Raw genomic sequence first — 18,875 nt, forward strand, 5'->3', positions numbered from 1 at the left:
CTTATGCCCAGAGTGTGCCACTTCTTCTCTAACGGGTGAGAAGGGTCTGGACAGAAGATATGGACAGGTTGCGTAGGCGACTGCGAGCCACCACATGTTTATTGGACCCGTGTCCCTCCTGGCTTGTACTGGCATCCTGGGAGGTCACACGAGGCTGGCTCCAGGAGTTAGTCAACGCTTCTTTGAGAGAGGGGCTCTTGCCGACCGTCCTGAAAGAGGCGGTGGTGAGCAAGAAGCAAGAAGGCTTCTTGCTCAAGAAGCCTTCCCTGGACCCAGCTCTGTTAGCCAACTACCGTCCCGTCTCCAACCTTTGCTTTCTGGCGAAGGCTGTAGAGAGTGTGGTAGCACAACAGTTTCCGCGCCACTTGGAGGAAAATGATTATCTGGACCCGCGCCAGTCTGGTTTCCGGTCCGGCCACAGCACGGAGACAGCATTGGTCGCGTTGGTGGATGATCTCTGGAGGGCCAGAGATGGGGGTTGTTCCTCCATCCTGGTCCTATTAGACCTCTCGGCGGCTTTCGATACCATCGACCATGGTATCCTATTGCATCAATTGGAGGGGTTGGGGGTGAGGGGCACCGTTTTGTGGTGGTTCTCCTCCTACCTCTCTGGCCGAGTGCAATTTGTATTGGCAGGGGGCAGAGGTCGACCTCGAGGCTGCTCTCTTGTGGGGTGCCACAAGGGTCGGTCCTCTCGCCTCTCCTGTTCAATACATATATGAAGCCGCTGGCCGAGATCATTCGTGGGTTTGGGGTAGATTACCATCTGTACGCGGATGATACCCAGCTGTACATCTCTACCCCAAACCACCCCAACGATGCTATCGAAGTGATGTCCCGGTGTCTGGAAGCCGTACGGATCTGGATGGGAAGTAACAGACTCAAGCTCAACCCGTCCAAGACTGAGTGGCTGTGGCTACCGGCGCCCCGGTTCAACCAGCTTACTCCATCACTGGCCATTGGGGGTGAACATCTGGCCCCCGTGGATCGGGTACACAATTTGGGCGTCCTTTTGGATACCCGGCTGTCCATGGATGACCATGTGACAGCCGTGGCCAGAGGGGCGTTCCACCAGGTTCGCCTGGTGCGCCAATTGCGTCCCCTATTGGACCGGAGCGCCCTTCGCACAGTCACTCATGCGCTTGTGATGTCCCGGCCTGACTACTGTAACACTCTCTACATGGGGCTCCCCTTGAGATGCACCTGAAGGCTGCAGCTGGTTCAGAATGCGGCCGCGCGGGCAGTCTCGGGAGTCTCTGGCTACTCCCACGTAACACCTCTCCTGCGCAGGCTACACTGGCTGCCTGTGGCTTTTCGGGTGCGTTTCAAGGTGTTGACCATCATTTTTAAGGCGCTCCATGGCACAGGACCTAGTTATTTGCGGGATCGTATCCTGCCCCATACATCCCTTCGGCCGATTCGCTCACACAGAGAGGGACTCCTCCGGGTGCCGTCCACTAGGCTGTGCCAGCGGGCGACGCCTAGGGGAAGGGCCTTCTCTGTGATGGGCCCAACCCTCTGGAATGACCTTCCCCCCGACATTAGAATGACTACGGATCTCCGCTCCTTCCGTCAGAAACTTAAAACCCACCTATTCCAGCTAGCCAGCTTGGCCTAATTCCATCTTTCCCACCTCAGTTTTATTTCTAAATTTTTAGGATTGGTTTTAGGGTCTGTTTTTAATGTTTTTAATTTTTATAAATTCGTACAGGGGTTGTTTAATTTGATTTTTAGCTATGTATATGTTTGTTTGTATGTTTTTAAATTTATTCCTGTACACCGCCCCGAGTCCCTCCGGGGAGAGGGGGCAGTCTAGAAATTTAATAAATTATTATTAATTAATTAAGTTGGGCAAGATCAGTTCCTGTGCTCGATGGAAGCAGGTACACACCTTGGGGATGAAGGACGGATCCAACCGCAACACCACTCTGTCCTGGTGGAACACACAGAGATCCTCCCTGGTGGACAGCGCTTGCAGTTTGGAATCCTTCTGGCGGAGGTGATAGCCACCAGGAAGTCCACCTTAAGGGTCAGGAACTTAAGGGAAACAGTACTTAAAGGCTCAAACAGAGCACCTGTCAGAGCATCCAGTACCCTGTGTAAATCCCAGGACGAGTACCTATATACCGTGGGCAGTTTGAGATTGGAAGCCCCCTTAAGGAATTGCTTGACCATGGGGTGGTGAGTCAAGCTCTGGTTCCTGCCACACAGGAGAATTGATGAAATGGCTGAAACCTGCCTCCTGATCGTGTTGGGAGCCAGCCCCCTGTCCAGGCCCGCCTGGAGAAATTCCAAGTCCTGTGGCACCGTGGTCTGGATGGGATAGTGCCCCCGGGAGCTGCACCATGAGGAGAACGCACGCCATGTGGCGCTATAGATGCGCTCCGCAGAGGGTCTGCGGGTGGCCTGGATGGTTTCTATCACCCTGGGGGAGAAGAGGTCTTTCCTCAGGATGCTCCGCTCAAGCGCCAGGCAGTCAGCTGGAGCCATTGGGAGTCTGGGTGCTCCAGAGACCCCCCCCTGTAAGACTCCTTTAGGGGATCAGAGGTGGGGTCCTCAGGGAACAGGCAGTACCAGGGGGGATTCTCTGCCAGGCAGAGATACCCAGACAGGCAACAGAGAGGAAGGCAGCAAAAGCGCCCCTTTCGAGGGGGCGGAGGAGGCGGAGGGGGGTGCTCCTTCCGTAAAAACTAAGTCTAGGTCCAGCTCTCCTCCCTTCGGGGGGCGCTTGGCGTACTTCGCCAACTGCTGGGACCTCTCCTCCTCCGATAAGTGGGTGCAGGATACCATCAGGCATGGCCTTTCGCTAGAGTTTCTTTCCAACCCCCCGAGTTTCTTCCAGATATGTCCAGTCTCTAACAACCAGACCCGGAGGTTGCTGATGCAGGAAGCCATCCAATACCTGTTGGAGATTAGGGCCAATCAGCCCGTGCTCCCAGAGCAACAGGGTCAGGGGCACTACTCCATCCTTTTTGTCATCCCCAAGGCTTTGGGGGGCTGGAGAGCGATCCTGGATCTGAAGGTCTTCCTCCTGGATATCCAGATAGTCCCGGGCCCTGGGAGGGGAAGGAGGGGCCTGCTGTGGCTGTTGGAATGCCGCTGCCATGCATTGCTGAAAGGCCCTCATCATCATCTCCTGGAAATTGGGTGCTCCTATGGGAGGGGGCTGTCCCATGCCTCCCTGTGCCGGAGGAATGCCCAGGCCTGGAGATCCTGTGGGCAGGACTGCTCCCACTATAGAAAGGGAGGGGGATTGCCCCCCCTGAGCAGGGCCCCAAAGGCCAGAGGTGTCTATAGGGATCCTAGCTTGCATGGCTGGGTTCTCCTCTGTGGCTCCAATGGGGGAGGGAGTCCCTGGAGCCTGCCCCTCTGTGCCCATGCCTGGGGTGCTCTTGTGGCCGTTTGCCTTCTTGCAGAGCCTTTCCAAGGTCTGATGCCTTCGCCTCTCGTACTTGGAAGGAGACTTGGAAGGCTTGTGACCCCCCCTTCCTTTGGATCTGCCCTGGGGAAGAGGTGCTTCTGTTTAGATTTAGCCTTTCCTCCCCCCTTCTTATGGGCAGTCTCTGGGAAGGCCACTGACCTGGGTGGATGCTCTTCTGCCCCTCCAGTGGGGCTGCTGGCTGGATTTGCAGCTGCCTGGCTTCCTCCTTCCTCGGAGCTGCTGGGCACCGCCATCTTGGACCACGTGGGTCCTCCTGGCTTCAAAATGGCACCGTGCGGCTTAGAAGAAAGGGCACGACTTTTAAAAGTGCTCACCTAGCTGCTGGGGCTTTCCAGAGCTGTCACGCACCCTTGCTGCTGGATTCCTGCCTCCTGCCTCTTTCCAATGCCGCTATGGCCAGGGATTTCTTCTTCGGCTTCCCTGCGATCGTCTGGCCACATGGAGGTAGTGTGTGCGCTCCGCGGCGCTTGGGAAAGCCGCGGTTCACCGCTCGACCCTGAGGGGAGCGGCGGAGCGCTCCTGCACTTGAAGAACCTCCGCGGCAGGGCTTGCCTCCAGGAGGCCTGTGCCCTCTTCCTTGCTTGCCCGGCAAAGGTCCTCACTGAGTGACTCCGGTCTCACTCAGTGGCCAAGGCAGTTTGCCACCCCAGAGGGCTTGCGGCAGTCCTTCTTGCAGATGGGAGGCTAAAGCGCGGTGCTAGGAGGCAAAATTCGCGGGTCCAAGTCTTTTTTCCTTTAAATTCTAGAAATTTGCTGGAGATCCAGAAAGGTCAACCGTCCAGTGAGTGGACTGAGTCGATAACTGGGTAGCACCTTGTGACCAGTGGGCGTTCCCAAAGAGCTTATCTGACTCAGTCCAATCAATGAGAGGACAAGGTTAACCCAATCTGGATACATGACAGATTCTCTTCATAGGTTCCTGGATTTTATTGCAGACCTGGATTGGAAAAACCTGGTGTCCCTGTCTTTTATGCTGGAGTACTTTTATTTTTAGTTTATGAGGGGCAGGATCTCTGGGAAAACCTGAGAGTTCATGACCTCCATTCAACTGTGAGTTTTCTGAGGGAGTTTTAGCTCTGACTCATGATTTACACATGTAGCGAGGCAGAAAAACATGAGGAAATTCCTTAATTTGTCCTTGCAACCATCACATATGCACACTCAAAGCCTATTGCCTTAAAGTTATCACTAAGAATTATCCCCACCTCTCCCCTACCTAGGAACTGCACTAGTATAGGACCCAGAAGGGTAAATTCGAATAGAATGACATAGATAAGTGATGGCTAGCCCTTTCCGGACCAAGTGCCCAAAGCGTGCACGTGCTATAAAATATAAAATATCCTTTATGGCAACAGATACCACTGTTTGGAGACACCTACAAACATTGATAAGTGCCATGGAATTGTTTAAATCCGTTCTATTCAGACAAGCTATCTGAAACCACCAGCTTTTTGTCTCTGCCATTTTCTATGGAAATCAATTTTACACAGCAGGTTTAGCTTTCACTTCAAATGTAATACTGTACATAGAGTTGGCAAATAATACCTAATATCAAATTCTTTATAACTGCTAGAATTTAACAATCCATGTACAAGGTGAACTCACCAAACCTGTGTCCTGTGTATTTCAAATATTATCTCTGATGAAAAAATAAAAATGCCTACAGTCACTTCCGGTTTGCTCGGAGGATCGTTTTGAGCACTCCAAAGGCTTCAAGGACCGTCCGGAGGCTTTCCTGATGCCTCCGGAAGGCATCCGGGGGGGCGGGGGAGGCTGTTTTCACCCTCCCCAAGCTCCTATAAAGCCTCTGGAGCCTGGGGAGGGCGAAAAAAGCATGTAAAAATGGGGGGGGAGTGCCTGCAGTGCGTGCATGTGCACTGGGGGTCGCGCATTGCATTATGGGTGTGGCATGCCTGCACACGACCCCCCTGCGCTCCCCCCACTTATGGCACGCGAGCCAAAAAAGGTTCGCCATTGCTGTCCTATGATGTAAAATTGGTTTTAAATTATTTTAAGTTAATTTGCTGTTATTTGGAAGAACATACTTCAGGGACCATCAGGAGGCTTCCCTGATGCCTTCGGAGCGCTCAAAACAACCCTCTGAACAAACCGGAAGGCACTTCCGGTTTGCTCGGAGGGTCGTTTTAAGCGTCTCGAAGGCTTCGGGGACTGTCCGGAGGCTTCCCTGACGCCTCCAGAGGGCATCCGGGGGGGCGGGGGAGGCTGTTTTCGCCCTCCCCAGGCTCTATAAAAATGGCTTTAAAAAAGGGTGAACTCAGCTGGCCAGCGCACGCCCATGCACACTGGCCAGCTGACAGGGCAGCGCCTCGCATGCCCTGACAAATGGCTCTGCATGCCACCTGTGGCACGCGTGCCATAGGTTCGCCATCACTGTCATAGGAAGTAAAACTGAATGACAAAGATTTGGAGAAGCCATTTCCTCATCTGAAATACCTTTTGTTTTCATTTGTCACAAAGCTTTCATTTTCTATGCCAATGCATTAATTTCCAATCTTTTTACATGTTATTAGTGACTCCTATATACCACAAAAGAATCTAAAACCTGAGATACATTCTCTAAAAATCTTGCATGTGTAACTCATATTCTTCTGAAAAGTTACCAGCAAATTGTAATCTTTAAAATAGTAGAAGAATAAAAATATTGAAGACATGGGATTAAGACTACTGACCATATTATTTAATTTAAATTAAACTAAACTGAAATGTCCTGATATTATTTTATATTGTTCTGCTAACCCTGCTTCTTGAAGTTCACCCCCCCCCCCACATAGTACCTCTTCCAATGTCAATATTTATGGTATGCATCATAGTTGTGTAACTTCTAGACAATGGGGTCTAAGGGACATATATACTTTTAATAAATACAGGGATGACACATTATCAAAATAAGTGAGGCCTTGTGTTATGTATGGCGTAAAAATTGCTGAGGCTTTTCAAATGAAACAAATCGTAAATGCAGAATATTAAATATATTCACAGATCCTCACGTGGACCCTGATGTATACAGACAGAGACACAGACATTTACACCAACATATGTATGCAGCAGAGCACAAGAAGAGACACAACAAGGAGAGGTTATGTTGCAAAGAAACAAACTGAATTACACAAGGATAAGGCAATAATGTGAGTATATAGGACTTTAAAAGTTATTTTGCTCACATCACCAAGACACTCTCTTTACATTCTTGTTACAGGAGTACTTGACTTATGACCACTTATTCAGTGGCCATTCAGAGTTACAATGATGCTGCCATTTTAGCTGACCTTTTTCCTGATCTTGTTGATGAGGCATGCCTGGCCTGAGCATTTGCAAGGCAGCTGTGGCTACATAAGACTTTCTACCCTAGGCTGTGCACAGCAATTTCCTCACAAAACCTGGGGAAGATGGCCTCATCATGAAGGACCACACTGGACACACCTTATCAACAATGGGAATAAGGAGATGGCAAAAAATCAGCCAGGGGGATGGAGTGCAAGATGATAGGGGCCAGAGTGCAGGGTGGTAAAAGCGACTGGAGCTGGAGCAGCCCTATTCTGGTCCACAAAAATCACAAACACACAGGCAAATCCTTTATCTTTCCTACATCTTATAGGCAAGTCTTTTATCTTTACTAAGATTTTCAAGCAAAACTCTAATGGCAAAAAGTTTGAACAAACGAGAAGACAGCTAAGGAGTTGAGGAACCTGATGATAAGGTAAATGGAGAGTCATGAACAGATCTGTGAGGCACATGGCTCCCCTTATATAGGGGTGGCATGACCCTGATTTATTCCTCTGATGGGGCAATTCCTTTCTGGCCAGTAGTCTTGCTGATTGCTTTTGTTTAGCTCTCCTCTTCTCACTGCGGGTCCTTGCATTGGAGGGAGCTGTTAGCTCTCCCTTTGTCTTCTGAGACCAGTGATAACCACCTCTTCTGGTTGTGAGGCAACTTTCAACTGAATTCTTTTAAGCTGATGATACTCTTCATCCTCCAAGTCTGAGCTGGCCATGAAACTATCATGGATACCATCAATGGAACGGGTATGTGAGGCAGGGAACATGAACATTATTGATATCTTCCCAAGAATGCTTCCCTGGTCCATAAAACTTCCAGTCCATCAGATACCAGAACTCCCAATGGAGCCAGGAGTCTTAGATGTAATCTACTTCAGATTCAGATTCCATTCAACCGCAATTGGCAGTGGTCAGTATGAAGGAGCAATGAGGGTTGGAAAGTACAGCAGGAACCAGCAAAGAATGATAAAATACAGGATGAACACAGAAACTGGAAAGTAACTTTAGTCATAAAGGAACTGGGTTGATGACAGCTTTCACTGATCCAATTTCTTTGACAGGTGATGGATAAAAAAGTGCTAAGTTTCCCAGGGCTATCAGTGGGTCTGCTTGGCAATGACAATCAGCAAAGTGATTATAATCATCCTTGGTCTTCTGTAAATGAGCTTGGAGAACTCAATAAATTGCTCATAGTTCCTACAAGAGCTGATCTGAGGCTGGAACAGAAGAAGCTGGTGAGGTCAGTGGAAAAAATTGGGGATGGAAGTCATAGTTAGCCATGAATGGTGTCATTTGGCTGGAGGTATATTGTGATTATAAGCAAGCTCAGCTTGTGCTAGGAGGTCCGCCCAGTTGCCTTGCTGGTACTTAATAAAACATTTGAGACAGTGTTCCAGAATCCAATTTTCTAGTTCCATTTACTACTGTGTTTCCCCGAAAATAAGACAGGGTCTTATTTTCTTTTGACACCCCCCCCCAATAAGCACTTGGCCTTATTTTCGCGGCGGTCTTATTATTTTTGAGGTGCAGGAGGCGGCGAGCATGGTCACCTCATGGTTGCCGCTGTGTTGCAATATTTTTGGGGAGGGCTTATTTTAGCGCATGCATTCAAGAGCCCGATTGGGCTTATTATCCGGGGAGGTCTTATTTTCAGGGAAACAGGGTATCTAACTCCAGGTGATGAATGGAAGATAAGTGGACCTGGATCCCTATACTTTGGAAAAATCTTGTTAAAACCTAGCAGTGAATTGTGGGCCACAATCTGAAGCCAAGCCATGGGTGAAATCCAGCAGGTTCTGATAGGTTCTGGAGAACCGGAAGCAGAAATTTTGAGTAGTTCGAAGAACCAGCAAATGCCCCCTCTAGCTGGCCCCAGAGTGGGGTGGGAATGGAGATTTTGCAGTATCCTTCCCCTGGAGTGGGGTGAGAATGGAGATTTTTGCAGTATCCTTCCCCTGCCACACCCACCAAGCCACGCCCACCAAGCCACACCATGCCAATCAAGCCATGCCCACAGAACCGGTAGTAAAAAAAAATTGAATTTCATCACTGAGCCAAGCCAAGCTAAACCATGTAAATGGTAGATTTAAAACTAGCTGAGCAGAGTTTTTGGCTATGGGCAGAACCAGGAGGCTATGAAGTGAGGCATCTTAGTTAAACCTTCCACCCTACCAAAATGATCATATTCTCTTTGGTAGATCTGTTGTAAAATCCAACAATACAGAGGCTCACGGATATGTTGAGGCACTCCCACACTTCTTACCCCCTGGGATCTATATGTTAGACTCCTTTATGCCAGAAAAAACATAGGTCCGCAATAATGCTTATTTCTAAAATATTTTAATCTACCCAATAATTAGATTTCTCTTGATTTCATAAGAACTCAAGAAAAATGTACATTTTGTCAAACTTTTAAATTAGAATTTCTACTCATTGCTTCCTAGATATGATCTTAAGGAAGCATTTGAACATTTAAATATTATATGCATCAGCATAATCTTACACTTTAAACTGAGTTCAATGGGACTCAATTTAATACAATGAGCATATATGATGTATTCTATACTGTCAGCTGTTCAAGGCAGACAAAGGGATTCCAGGAATATTATTTATTGTTGCAGGGCAGAATAACACAAACCTCTTTCAGAATTTCAGTTTATACCAAACAAGATAAAGGCAGGACATTTTGTGTTGCTTTTCACACTTTCCTTCTTCTGAAGGATAATTTTTACTCAAACTCTTTCCTTAACAGTTTGATCATTCCTTACCCACTCTACAGTCTTTCCTTTTGTCTTCCCACATCTGAAAGTGGGGCGTCAACTTGTCAATGACAATTCCTCCCTCCTTCCTTTACCTTGTAAAGATCAATAGATGACAGACTTAGAACTTAGAAGGATCTAGAAAGTGGTCCTTCCAACAATAGCAACTGAAGTTTCAATTGGCAAGAAACAAAATGTCGCCTTTATCCTGGTGTTCACTGTATGCTAATTCGGGAAGCCGGTGATATGTTAGAACTGCAGATAGAAGTACAATCTTCTCTCTCTAACACAATCTCTGAATAAGGATAGCCCTTCCATTGAATCAGATACAATATTCTAATGGTCCTTTCCCCCATGGAATCAGGCAGGTTTAGACAAAACTATAGGCTATTGAGCTAATGTATAATAGGCCAATAACTTTCGAATCCCATCTTGAACAGAAAAGAAAAGCAGAAACTTAGTGAAACTCTTCCCCCCACCAAATCCCTCATCCCAATCTTGTCACCTGATTGATTGTCTATGCATATATGCGGCATCTTCTATGCAGCCTGGGCCAAATCTAACCCTTCGTTTAAGTGAAGTTGTGCAGCCTGTCTCTCTCTCTAAGAAAATTAAAGGTTTTTGTAATTATCATTCTAATATTGATAAAATATTTTTCTTTTCTCTTTTTTCAACCCTCCAAGTTATATAAATAATAAAATGTCAGTAATTTTCAGTTAATACCCTGTTTCCCTGAGAATAAGACCTCCCCAGATAATAAGCCCAATCAGGCTTTTTTAGCACATGCACTAAAATAATCCTTCCCCCCAAAATAAGCCCTCCCTGAAAATATTGCAACACAGCAGCAGCCATGAGGTCACCACGCTCGCCACCTCCTGCACCTAAAAAATAATAAGACTGCCCGAAAATAAGGCCAAGCACTTATCTCAGGGGTCAAAAGAAAATAAGACCCTGTCTTATTTTCGGGGAAACACGGTATAAACATCACTGTACATTATTGAAGAATGAAGAAAGAAAGAAAGAAAGAAAGAAAGAAAGAAAGAAAGAAAGAAAGAAAGAAAGAAAGAAAGAAAGAAAGAAAGAAAGAAAGAAAGAAAGAAAGAAAGAAAGAAGGAAGGAAGGAAGGAAGGAAGGAAGGAGGAGAAGGAGGTAGACATAGATTCAGAACTTTATGGAAACGAGCATGGGGTGTCCAAATAAAGCAGAATTGATGTATTCCATTTTAAAGCAAGTGAAAGAACTTTTCTTTTACCATCTGAAATAGAGTGAAATCTCATTTTAATGGACTGAATGTGGAGAAAGGTTATCTGTTATTCCCAAAAATCTGTCTAATATGAAAATAACCCATTGCAGTGATTTATGTCTATTGCGAAATGACATTATAGGGAATAGTGGAGACAGATGCTGTGGAGAACAAGCATATGGGGTAGGAAACGAGCTGCATTGAGAAATGCAAAGTTGTAACGATTTCTGAAACAAGCAATAAATCAGTCTAAGTGCCCTGTTGATACACGACATACTAAAGCAAATACTGTTAAAATAATGTGTTAATCTTTTTCATCTATCTATTCAACTGCAGAAAATGAGAATATGTCAAATGAATATGAATATCCAGGATATTTTTTTAAAGGACCTTCCAAAATTTGAGATAAAAAAAAATACGATTGATTAATCTCCTATGCCAAAAAGGCAGTGTAGAAAAATTGTTTGTCTCCTGAGCAAGTGGCAATGTTTCAAAGTCCTTCCATCCTTCCAAATCCAGATCTGTTATTTCCCAAATACACAACCATGGTTGCATAAAATATTCATTAAAATGCAAGCAATATGAATTTGTGATACACACACATAGATACATATGTTTGAAAAATATGTCACTACTAGCACTAGTGGTGGGTTGCAGGCGGTATGCCCCGGTATGCTCCAGAGGGGCCCCCGCCCCCCCCAAGCTCCTTACCTGTCTTTTAAGGCTTCCGCGCACCTGCATGGTGCATACAGCGCCTGCGCGATGCGACGCTGAGTAGCTGGAAGCCTCGCTGACAGGTAGGACGCACGCGGCATCACGTGCGTGCATGTGGGTGACGCTGGGGCCATGCCAACCGTACCGGTTGGAACGGAATCTGAAACCCATCACTTTAGTAACACTATATACTTAAATCTTCATTAAAAATCCGTGGCATTTAAGGTTTGGTGTATTAATCGCATACTGTCAAACTTAGCTGATGAAAATACAATTTGATTACAATGTTGATTTTCTATAAATTGTTTTAAATATATTCTTAATTCTTTATCATATCTTATTTTATTAAAACTCTGACTTACTTGGGAAAGCCATCAAAATTGGGAAATTTTCCGGAAGTGTTTTTTTCAGAGATTTCATAAATATAACATATTTTTGAACATTTACATGTATAAATTTTATTTGTGCCATCATATTGAGACAACAGCAGACCAGCAAATTGAAACAAGCTGAGCTGTTAGAAAGGTACCTGTTCAAATTTTGCAATTTATATCAAGATATGCATAAGGCTATCACTAATGAACTTATACTGTAAGTCAGCTTCTGTTCTATCCTCATCCTCCAAGGAAAAAAAACCCTCACATTGGGGAATGGAATACTATTTAGCAAAAGCATCAAAGGAAGACTGCAATATTCAAAATTATTACCTGACTGGAAATGAAAACTGCTGGTAGGCTTAAACCCAATCCTTTTAATTACCTAAGCTTAATTTAGTTTTAAGTCCACACTAAATAAAAAATTCTTCCCAGCAAGAATTCCCAGAAATCTTTCCATCTGGTTCATCTCTGCATACGTCTCCCATTCACAGGTCATCTTATATTTGTGCAATCTTCATCCACAATCGATTACCAGTACCGTGTTTCCCCGAAAATACGACAGGGTCTTATTTTCTTTTTACTTACAAAATATGGCCTTGGGCTTATTATAGGGGAGGGCTTATTGTTTTGGGGTTGCTGGGCTGCTGCTCCCTTGTGAACTGGCTCCCAAAGAGTCGGGCACAGCCTCAGGGGCGAAGCAGCCATGAGGTGACAAGCTCACGAGCAACCGCCCGGCAAACCCCCTCTCCAGCCGGGCAGAGCGCCATTCACTGACCTAGGGGGTATCCCTAAGGCGCCAAGCCATGTGGCACTCTGTCCGCTCCCCAGCTCCCACGGCTTGGCACATTCGGGATACCCCCTAGGTCAGTGCAAGGAGTTCTGCCCAGCAGGAAAAGGGGGTTGCGCGAGCGCCTGTTCCGTCCCAACAGGCATGCCTCCTAGCCTCAACATCTCTCCCTGCAGCAGCCAGCGCCGGCGCCGCAGGACTCCGAACATAACATCTTCTCCGGTTCCAAACTCCCAAACTCGGCTGCCGAGTCTTCCAGCAGTGGCCGCTCTAGAAGTGCGCTCTGTGGTTGTAGGCTGGCTGCTGGAAGACTCTCTGCCTGGAAGACTCTTACAGAGAGTTCCAGCAGCCAGCCTACAACCATAGAATGCACTCCTAGAGCGGCCGCTGCTGGAAGACTCGGCAGCCGAGTTTGGGAGTTTGGAACCGGAGAAGATGTTATGCTTGGAGCCCCGTGGCGCCGGGACCGGCTGCTGCAGGGAGAGCTGGGCCCGGACATGTTGAGGCAAGGGAGCAGCCGTCCGGCAGAACGGCATTCCCCAACCTAGCGGTATCCCAAAGGCGCCAGGCAATGTAAGCACCTTTCTCCCCCCCCGGCTCCTGCGGCTTGGCGCCTTCAGGATACCACTATGTCAGTGAACGGTGCTCTGCCTGGCTGGAGGGGGGGTTGTCCAGGGGGTTTATTTTCGGAGGTGGGCTTATATTTTTGCCCACGCGAAAAATGTGGCAAGGCTTTAGTTTCAGGACAGGTTGTATTTTCGGGGAAACACGGTATCTCCGATCAGACTTGCAACTGGATGGACCTATGCACACCACTAAATATAAACATAAATTTATCATCATATTCCAAGTAAAAGTAAAATCTTGGCATTCTCCCCCATTCTCCAAAAAATAAGCAAGCATTTTGAAGACAATCCTTGAAGACAAAGATTGTTAAAAGAAATTAAAGGCAATTAATTTTTACAAAATCCTGTTTATTTTTTTTACGAAAATAAGCAAATGTTTAATATATTAAACAGTTTAATTAAATATCATGATCTGAATATTTTAAAAAGTTCTTGGCTAACTTTTGATAATTGATTCAAATTTGTGCAGCTAGAAAATATTTGTTATGGCGGAAGAATCATCAATGGCACGAAGTCCATCTGGGTATTTATGTGACATAGGTTTTTAGATTATCTTCACACATTACAAGGTATTCAATAGTAATAGCAGTAGCCAAGCTACATGGTTATAAAATCCATCTGAACCTATCTGGAAATCTGATTCCTTGATGATCAATTTATATTGATTATTATCTACAAGCAATCATCTCAAAATACGTATAGAACAGAAATTTTTTGTTTCAAACATAAAAATTTGAATAAGTAGTCATTTTTGTTTAGAGTTTTTGTTTCAAATACAAAGGATGGCCATCTGGAACTATATTCTTGTAACACCACACACATACACACACATGCATACATGCATTTTTTATTTGATTCATCTCTTCCGACCTTGCAGATCAGCATAAGCATTATGGCATTAAAATCTGTAATACAGGTACAGTACTGTGCAAAAGTTTTAGGCAGGTGTGAAAAAATGCTGTAAACAAAGAACCCTGTAATTTGCTCTGGGAGGTCAGAGGGAGGGAGGGATGGTGACGAGGTAGGGTTGGGGGGAGAGGGAGGGGAGGGAGAAAACAATTGTAAAACTCATTACAATTTTAATATTAAAAAAAGAGAATGTTTTCCAAAATGGAAGTCTTAAACATTTATGTTCATAAATGAACAAAATAGAAATCTAAATCAAATCAATATTTGGTGTGACCACCCTTGCCTTCAAAACAGCAGCAATTCTTCTAAGTGCACTTGCACACAGTTTTTGAGGGAACTTGGCTGGTAGGTTGTTCCAAACATCTTGGAGAACTAACCACAGATCTTCTGTGGATGTAGGCTTTCTCACATCCTTCTGTCTCTTCATGTAATCCCAGACACACTCGATGATGTTGAGATCAGGGCTCTGTGGGGGCCATGCCATCACTGTATGTTTGGGGTCGTTGTCCTGCTGCAAGATAAATTTGGGGCCAATCGTACGCCTCCCTGATGGTATTGCATGATGGATAAGTATCTGCCTGTATTTCTCAGCATTGAGAACACCATTAATCCTGACCAAATCTCCAACTCCATTTGCAGAAATGCAGCCCCAAACGTTCAAGGAACCTCCACCATGCTTCACTTTGACGAACAAACTGCCTTCTGCTACAGCCAAATATTTCAAATTTTGACTCATCAGTCCAGAGCACCTGCTGCCATTTTTCTGCACCCCAGTTCCTATGTTTTCGTGCATACTTTAGTCGCTTGGCCTTGTTCCCATGTCGGAGGTATGGCTTTTTGGCTGCAACTCTTCCATGAAGACCACTTCTGGCCAGACTTCTTCGGATAGTAGCTGGGTGTACCTGGGCCCCACTGGTTTCTGCCAGTTCTGAGCTGATGGCACTGCTAGACATCTTCCGATTTCGAAGGGTAATAAGCTTGATGTGTCTTTCATCTGCTGCACTAAGTTTCCTTGGCTGACCACTGCGTCTATGATCCTCAACGTTGCCCGTTTCTTTGTGCTTCTTCAAAAGAGCTTGAACAGCACATCTTGAAACTGCTTTGAAATCTTTGTCTGGGAGAGACCTTGTTGATATAGTATAACTACCTTGTGTCTTGTTGCTGTGCTCAATCTTGCCATGACATGAAACTGTTTTTCACAACCTCACCTTGGTAGCAGTTTGGCTGTTCCTCACCCAGTTTTAAGCCAGCTGTTTCTGTTTCAGTTCATGACTGGGTTTGGGACACTGATGATCATTAGCACCTTTTTGGTATAATTGGTTGATCATACACCTGACTATAATCCTACAAAATCCCTGACTTTGTGCAAGTGTACCTATGAGAATGGATGCTGGTTTGACGGCAAAACGTAGTAACACCAAATATTGATTTGATTTAGATTTTTCTTTTGTTTGTTCACTTTGCATTTTGAAAATTGACAAAAATAAACAATCATTATTTATATTTCTGAAAGCATTCTTTATTTACAGCACTTTTTCACACCTGCCTAAAACCTTGCACAGTACTGGAGATCTAACGTATTACCAAATTCAGTCCAAAATTTCTCTAGCTAAGCAAGAGTTACTTGAGTTTTGCCCCATTTTTGAACTTTTCTTGCCAGAGTTGTTAAGAAATCACTGTAGTTAAGTTAGTAACATGGTTGCTAAATGAATTGGGTTTCCCCATTAACTCTGCTTGTCAAAAGATCGCAAAAGGTGATCACATAACCCAAGAATCACAAAACCTAGGAACATCACAACCATCATAAATATGAGCCAATTGCCAAACATCTGAATTTTGATCATGGGAATGCTGCATCATAAATGATTACTAGTACTCAGTCAATGCAATCTTCTTGAGAAAGATGGACTATCCCACTTTTTATTTCTTCATATTCAGTCATGACTAATGTTTAATAAGATGGGCAGCGCACTGATCAGGAACACCAATTGTTAAATTGGTTTTCATGTATCAACTGCAGCTAAGTATTTAATGGTACTTGCTATAGTACCATGCATAAGACCAGGGCTAATACTGTACAAATAAAACGTATATTGTAAAAATACCTATGAAAAAAATCCTTAATGAATCCTCTATTACAAGAGAGGTTATTTTGTTCCTTCCACCAGTCCACACCATTTATTATTTCCCACTTGAGGGCATGTTCAAATAGGCTACAGTACTTATGCTGCAAATATAATTATCATTTAGGTTCTTAGTCTTCAATTAACTAGTAAACTCACCAGGAAATTTTGGCCCAACCATTATTTCACAGTCAAAGCTGTCTGAGAAGGTGGCTACTGTAGTATACAACCTTGAGTTCCCTCAGCCGGGCAAAGCATAATGTAATTATAAATAATCCTCTGGAACATCCTCAGGAAGGTTGAGCTCAGCGGACACCAACTGGTGGTCCATGAGAAAATTTTGGTGGTCCACAGAAAAATTATTTGAATTTTTATATTGCACTAAATATTATTTATCTTTTTTAAAAAAAATCATATTAGTGGTCCACTGGATTTAAAATTATGACTTTAGTGGCTCCTGAGGTCTGAAAGGTTGGTGACCCCTGGTTTAGATCATATGTGTAAATGTATACATTATATAATTAATCTTTCACTTTTAGAGAAGATAAATCATCCACATAGTTGCTTTGTAGGCATTTTTACTGGGGCAAATTATACTAATAATAAAGAGTACCAAACAGAAGCACTACTAATCTATACCAAAATATGTGCTTACCTGTCCCTTCACTGGGATGTTCTTTGATCTGGGCCAAATATCTGAACACCCAAGATCTACCCACCACACAGCCATTTGCAGGTTACAGGGATCACCTTGCTAGGCATGTCCCCACCCAAGGGATCCAATGTGAACATCCTCTACTACTACAGCAATTACCGTAGCCTAAAAGGCTGGGTAGTGTTACTCTTGGGCTTCATAAGAGGCAAGCAGAAGTTTCCACGAGTTTTCTGACCGCAGAGGAAGCATCTCTCGGCATCCCTGGAAGAGCATCTCCATCACAACGGCCCCCTTCCACCCACCCAGCGTCTCCCCTTGCAGTGACGGAGGCGCATCCGGCTGTCCACATTAGATGACTCCAACCAGCAATCACGGTACCCCAAGAAATCTCTTTTTCCCCCCCAACGTAAAGCCCCCCCCTAATCAACCCCCACCATCTTGATCCCCTGGCTGTACCGACGCCCCCCACCCCGAACAAGGCAGACCCGCCGACCCTCCAGCCGCCGCAGTAGTACCTTTTCTGGCGGCTCCCTACAGGCGGCGCTGCCTGGACCCGCTTCTTCCGCTTCTCTCGCACTGCCCGCCGCCGCCGCCGCATAGGCTCTTCTCTTTGAAGCATCTAAGGGGACCCGGGTGGGCTGCTCCAGGTTCCGGGGAACCGAGAGCCCCGAGGGCCCCGCTTTTTCTCCCCGAGGGCGACCCTTCCTCATGACGGGGGAGGGCAGCGGCAACTTTTCAGCGCGGTGGCTCGCACGCTAAACAGCCCGCCATGGCCGCGGAGGGAGTGGGAAACGATCCCGGCAAGCGACTCTCTCCCCGTTTAGCTGCCAGGCAGGCATCGCTCCGCGCCCTTGCCAGCGGCGAGCACGCTGGACACTGCGACAAGCCCCCCCTCGGCCACGTATCGCGAGAGGAGGGGCTGCCGACGCGCGAGGAAACTCGAGGGGCGGGGAGAGAGGCTAACTCCGGGGAGGAGGGGCTTACGGAACGAAGAAGGCGGGGCCGAGAGAAAAGGATCGCCTGAGGGGGAGCGGGAGCGCGCGGGAAAAAGTACACTTAAGTATGTCCACCCTGAATTGGCTCGCAAAGTATGACGGGACGGTGGATCTATATAAATAAAGGCGGATAGCGTAATGTAACAGAGATCCGATAAGTACTTAAGAGGCGAGATCTGAATGGTGAAGCTCTCCTGTCAACTCACCTTAACCCACTCTTATTTAGGGCTTTCGTGCCTAAATAGCCGTTCGGCAGCAGTGGCTCCTAAGGGCGCCGCCAGTGCAATTCTCCAGTTCTGTCAAAGCTGGAAGAACAGTTTTTTGGGTGCAACTTGCTGTGCTGATCCTTATGCAGCTGACTAGTGCTGCTGTCTTTACGGTCCAAATGTAAGATTAGGTTCGTTAGGACAATGATGGCTGGGTTTTCCAGCTCCAATTTTCTTACCCCTGCTAGAACATATTGCTTGACAGCAGGAGAAACATTTCCATTATCTTTAATGTGTTGTGAAGAAGTGTTGTGGAGTGGGTGCCAGTGTTTCTGGATGCCTAATTTAATTAATTTAATTTATTAAATTTATAAACCGCTCCCTCTCCCCGAAGGGACTCGGGGCGGTGTACAGTCAAAGTGAAAGTTAAAACACCATATCCATATACATAGAGGAGGCATCAAAACCCGTAAAAACAAATCACATAAAATCTGTACAATAATAATGAAATTAAAACAACATTAAAATCTACCCCAGAAATTTAAAATAACTGCCAGGAGGATCAAAGAATAAAACTATAATTGGGCCAGGCCAGCTAATTGGAACAGGTGGGTCTTGAGTTTCTTGCGGAAGGAGCAGAGATCAGTGGTGGTTCTAATATCGGCGGGGAGGTCATTCCAGAGGGTTGAGCCCATCACAGAGAAGGCCCTACTCTTGGGCGCCGCCCGCTGGCATTGCTTATT

The 18,875-nt window shown here is 45.9% G+C and overlaps 1 protein-coding gene across 7 annotated transcripts in view; it reads right to left on the bottom strand.

Annotated features, from left to right (window-relative positions):
- MAST2 (microtubule associated serine/threonine kinase 2) overlaps nucleotides 1-17,861 on the bottom strand; it is a 165,331-nt gene extending 147,470 nt beyond the window's left edge. For 4 of the 7 annotated variants that reach the window (XM_081948307.1, XM_081948306.1, XM_081948305.1 and 1 more), the window contains exon 1: nucleotides 17,447-17,860. In XM_081948307.1, coding sequence (XP_081804433.1) covers nucleotides 17,447-17,641 — 195 coding nt within the window. In that variant the 5' untranslated portion in view covers nucleotides 17,642-17,860. Of the gene's footprint in view, nucleotides 1-17,446 lie in introns of all 7 variants that reach the window. The other 3 variants (XM_081948304.1, XM_081948302.1, XM_081948301.1) reach the window with 1 other exon arrangement.
- Nucleotides 17,862-18,875: the final 1,014 nt, after the last annotated feature.

Source organism: Natrix helvetica (assembly GCF_964273705.1).
Source record: "Natrix helvetica genome assembly, chromosome: 3".
In the NCBI taxonomy this organism is placed as follows: Eukaryota; Metazoa; Chordata; class Lepidosauria; order Squamata; family Natricidae; genus Natrix; species Natrix helvetica.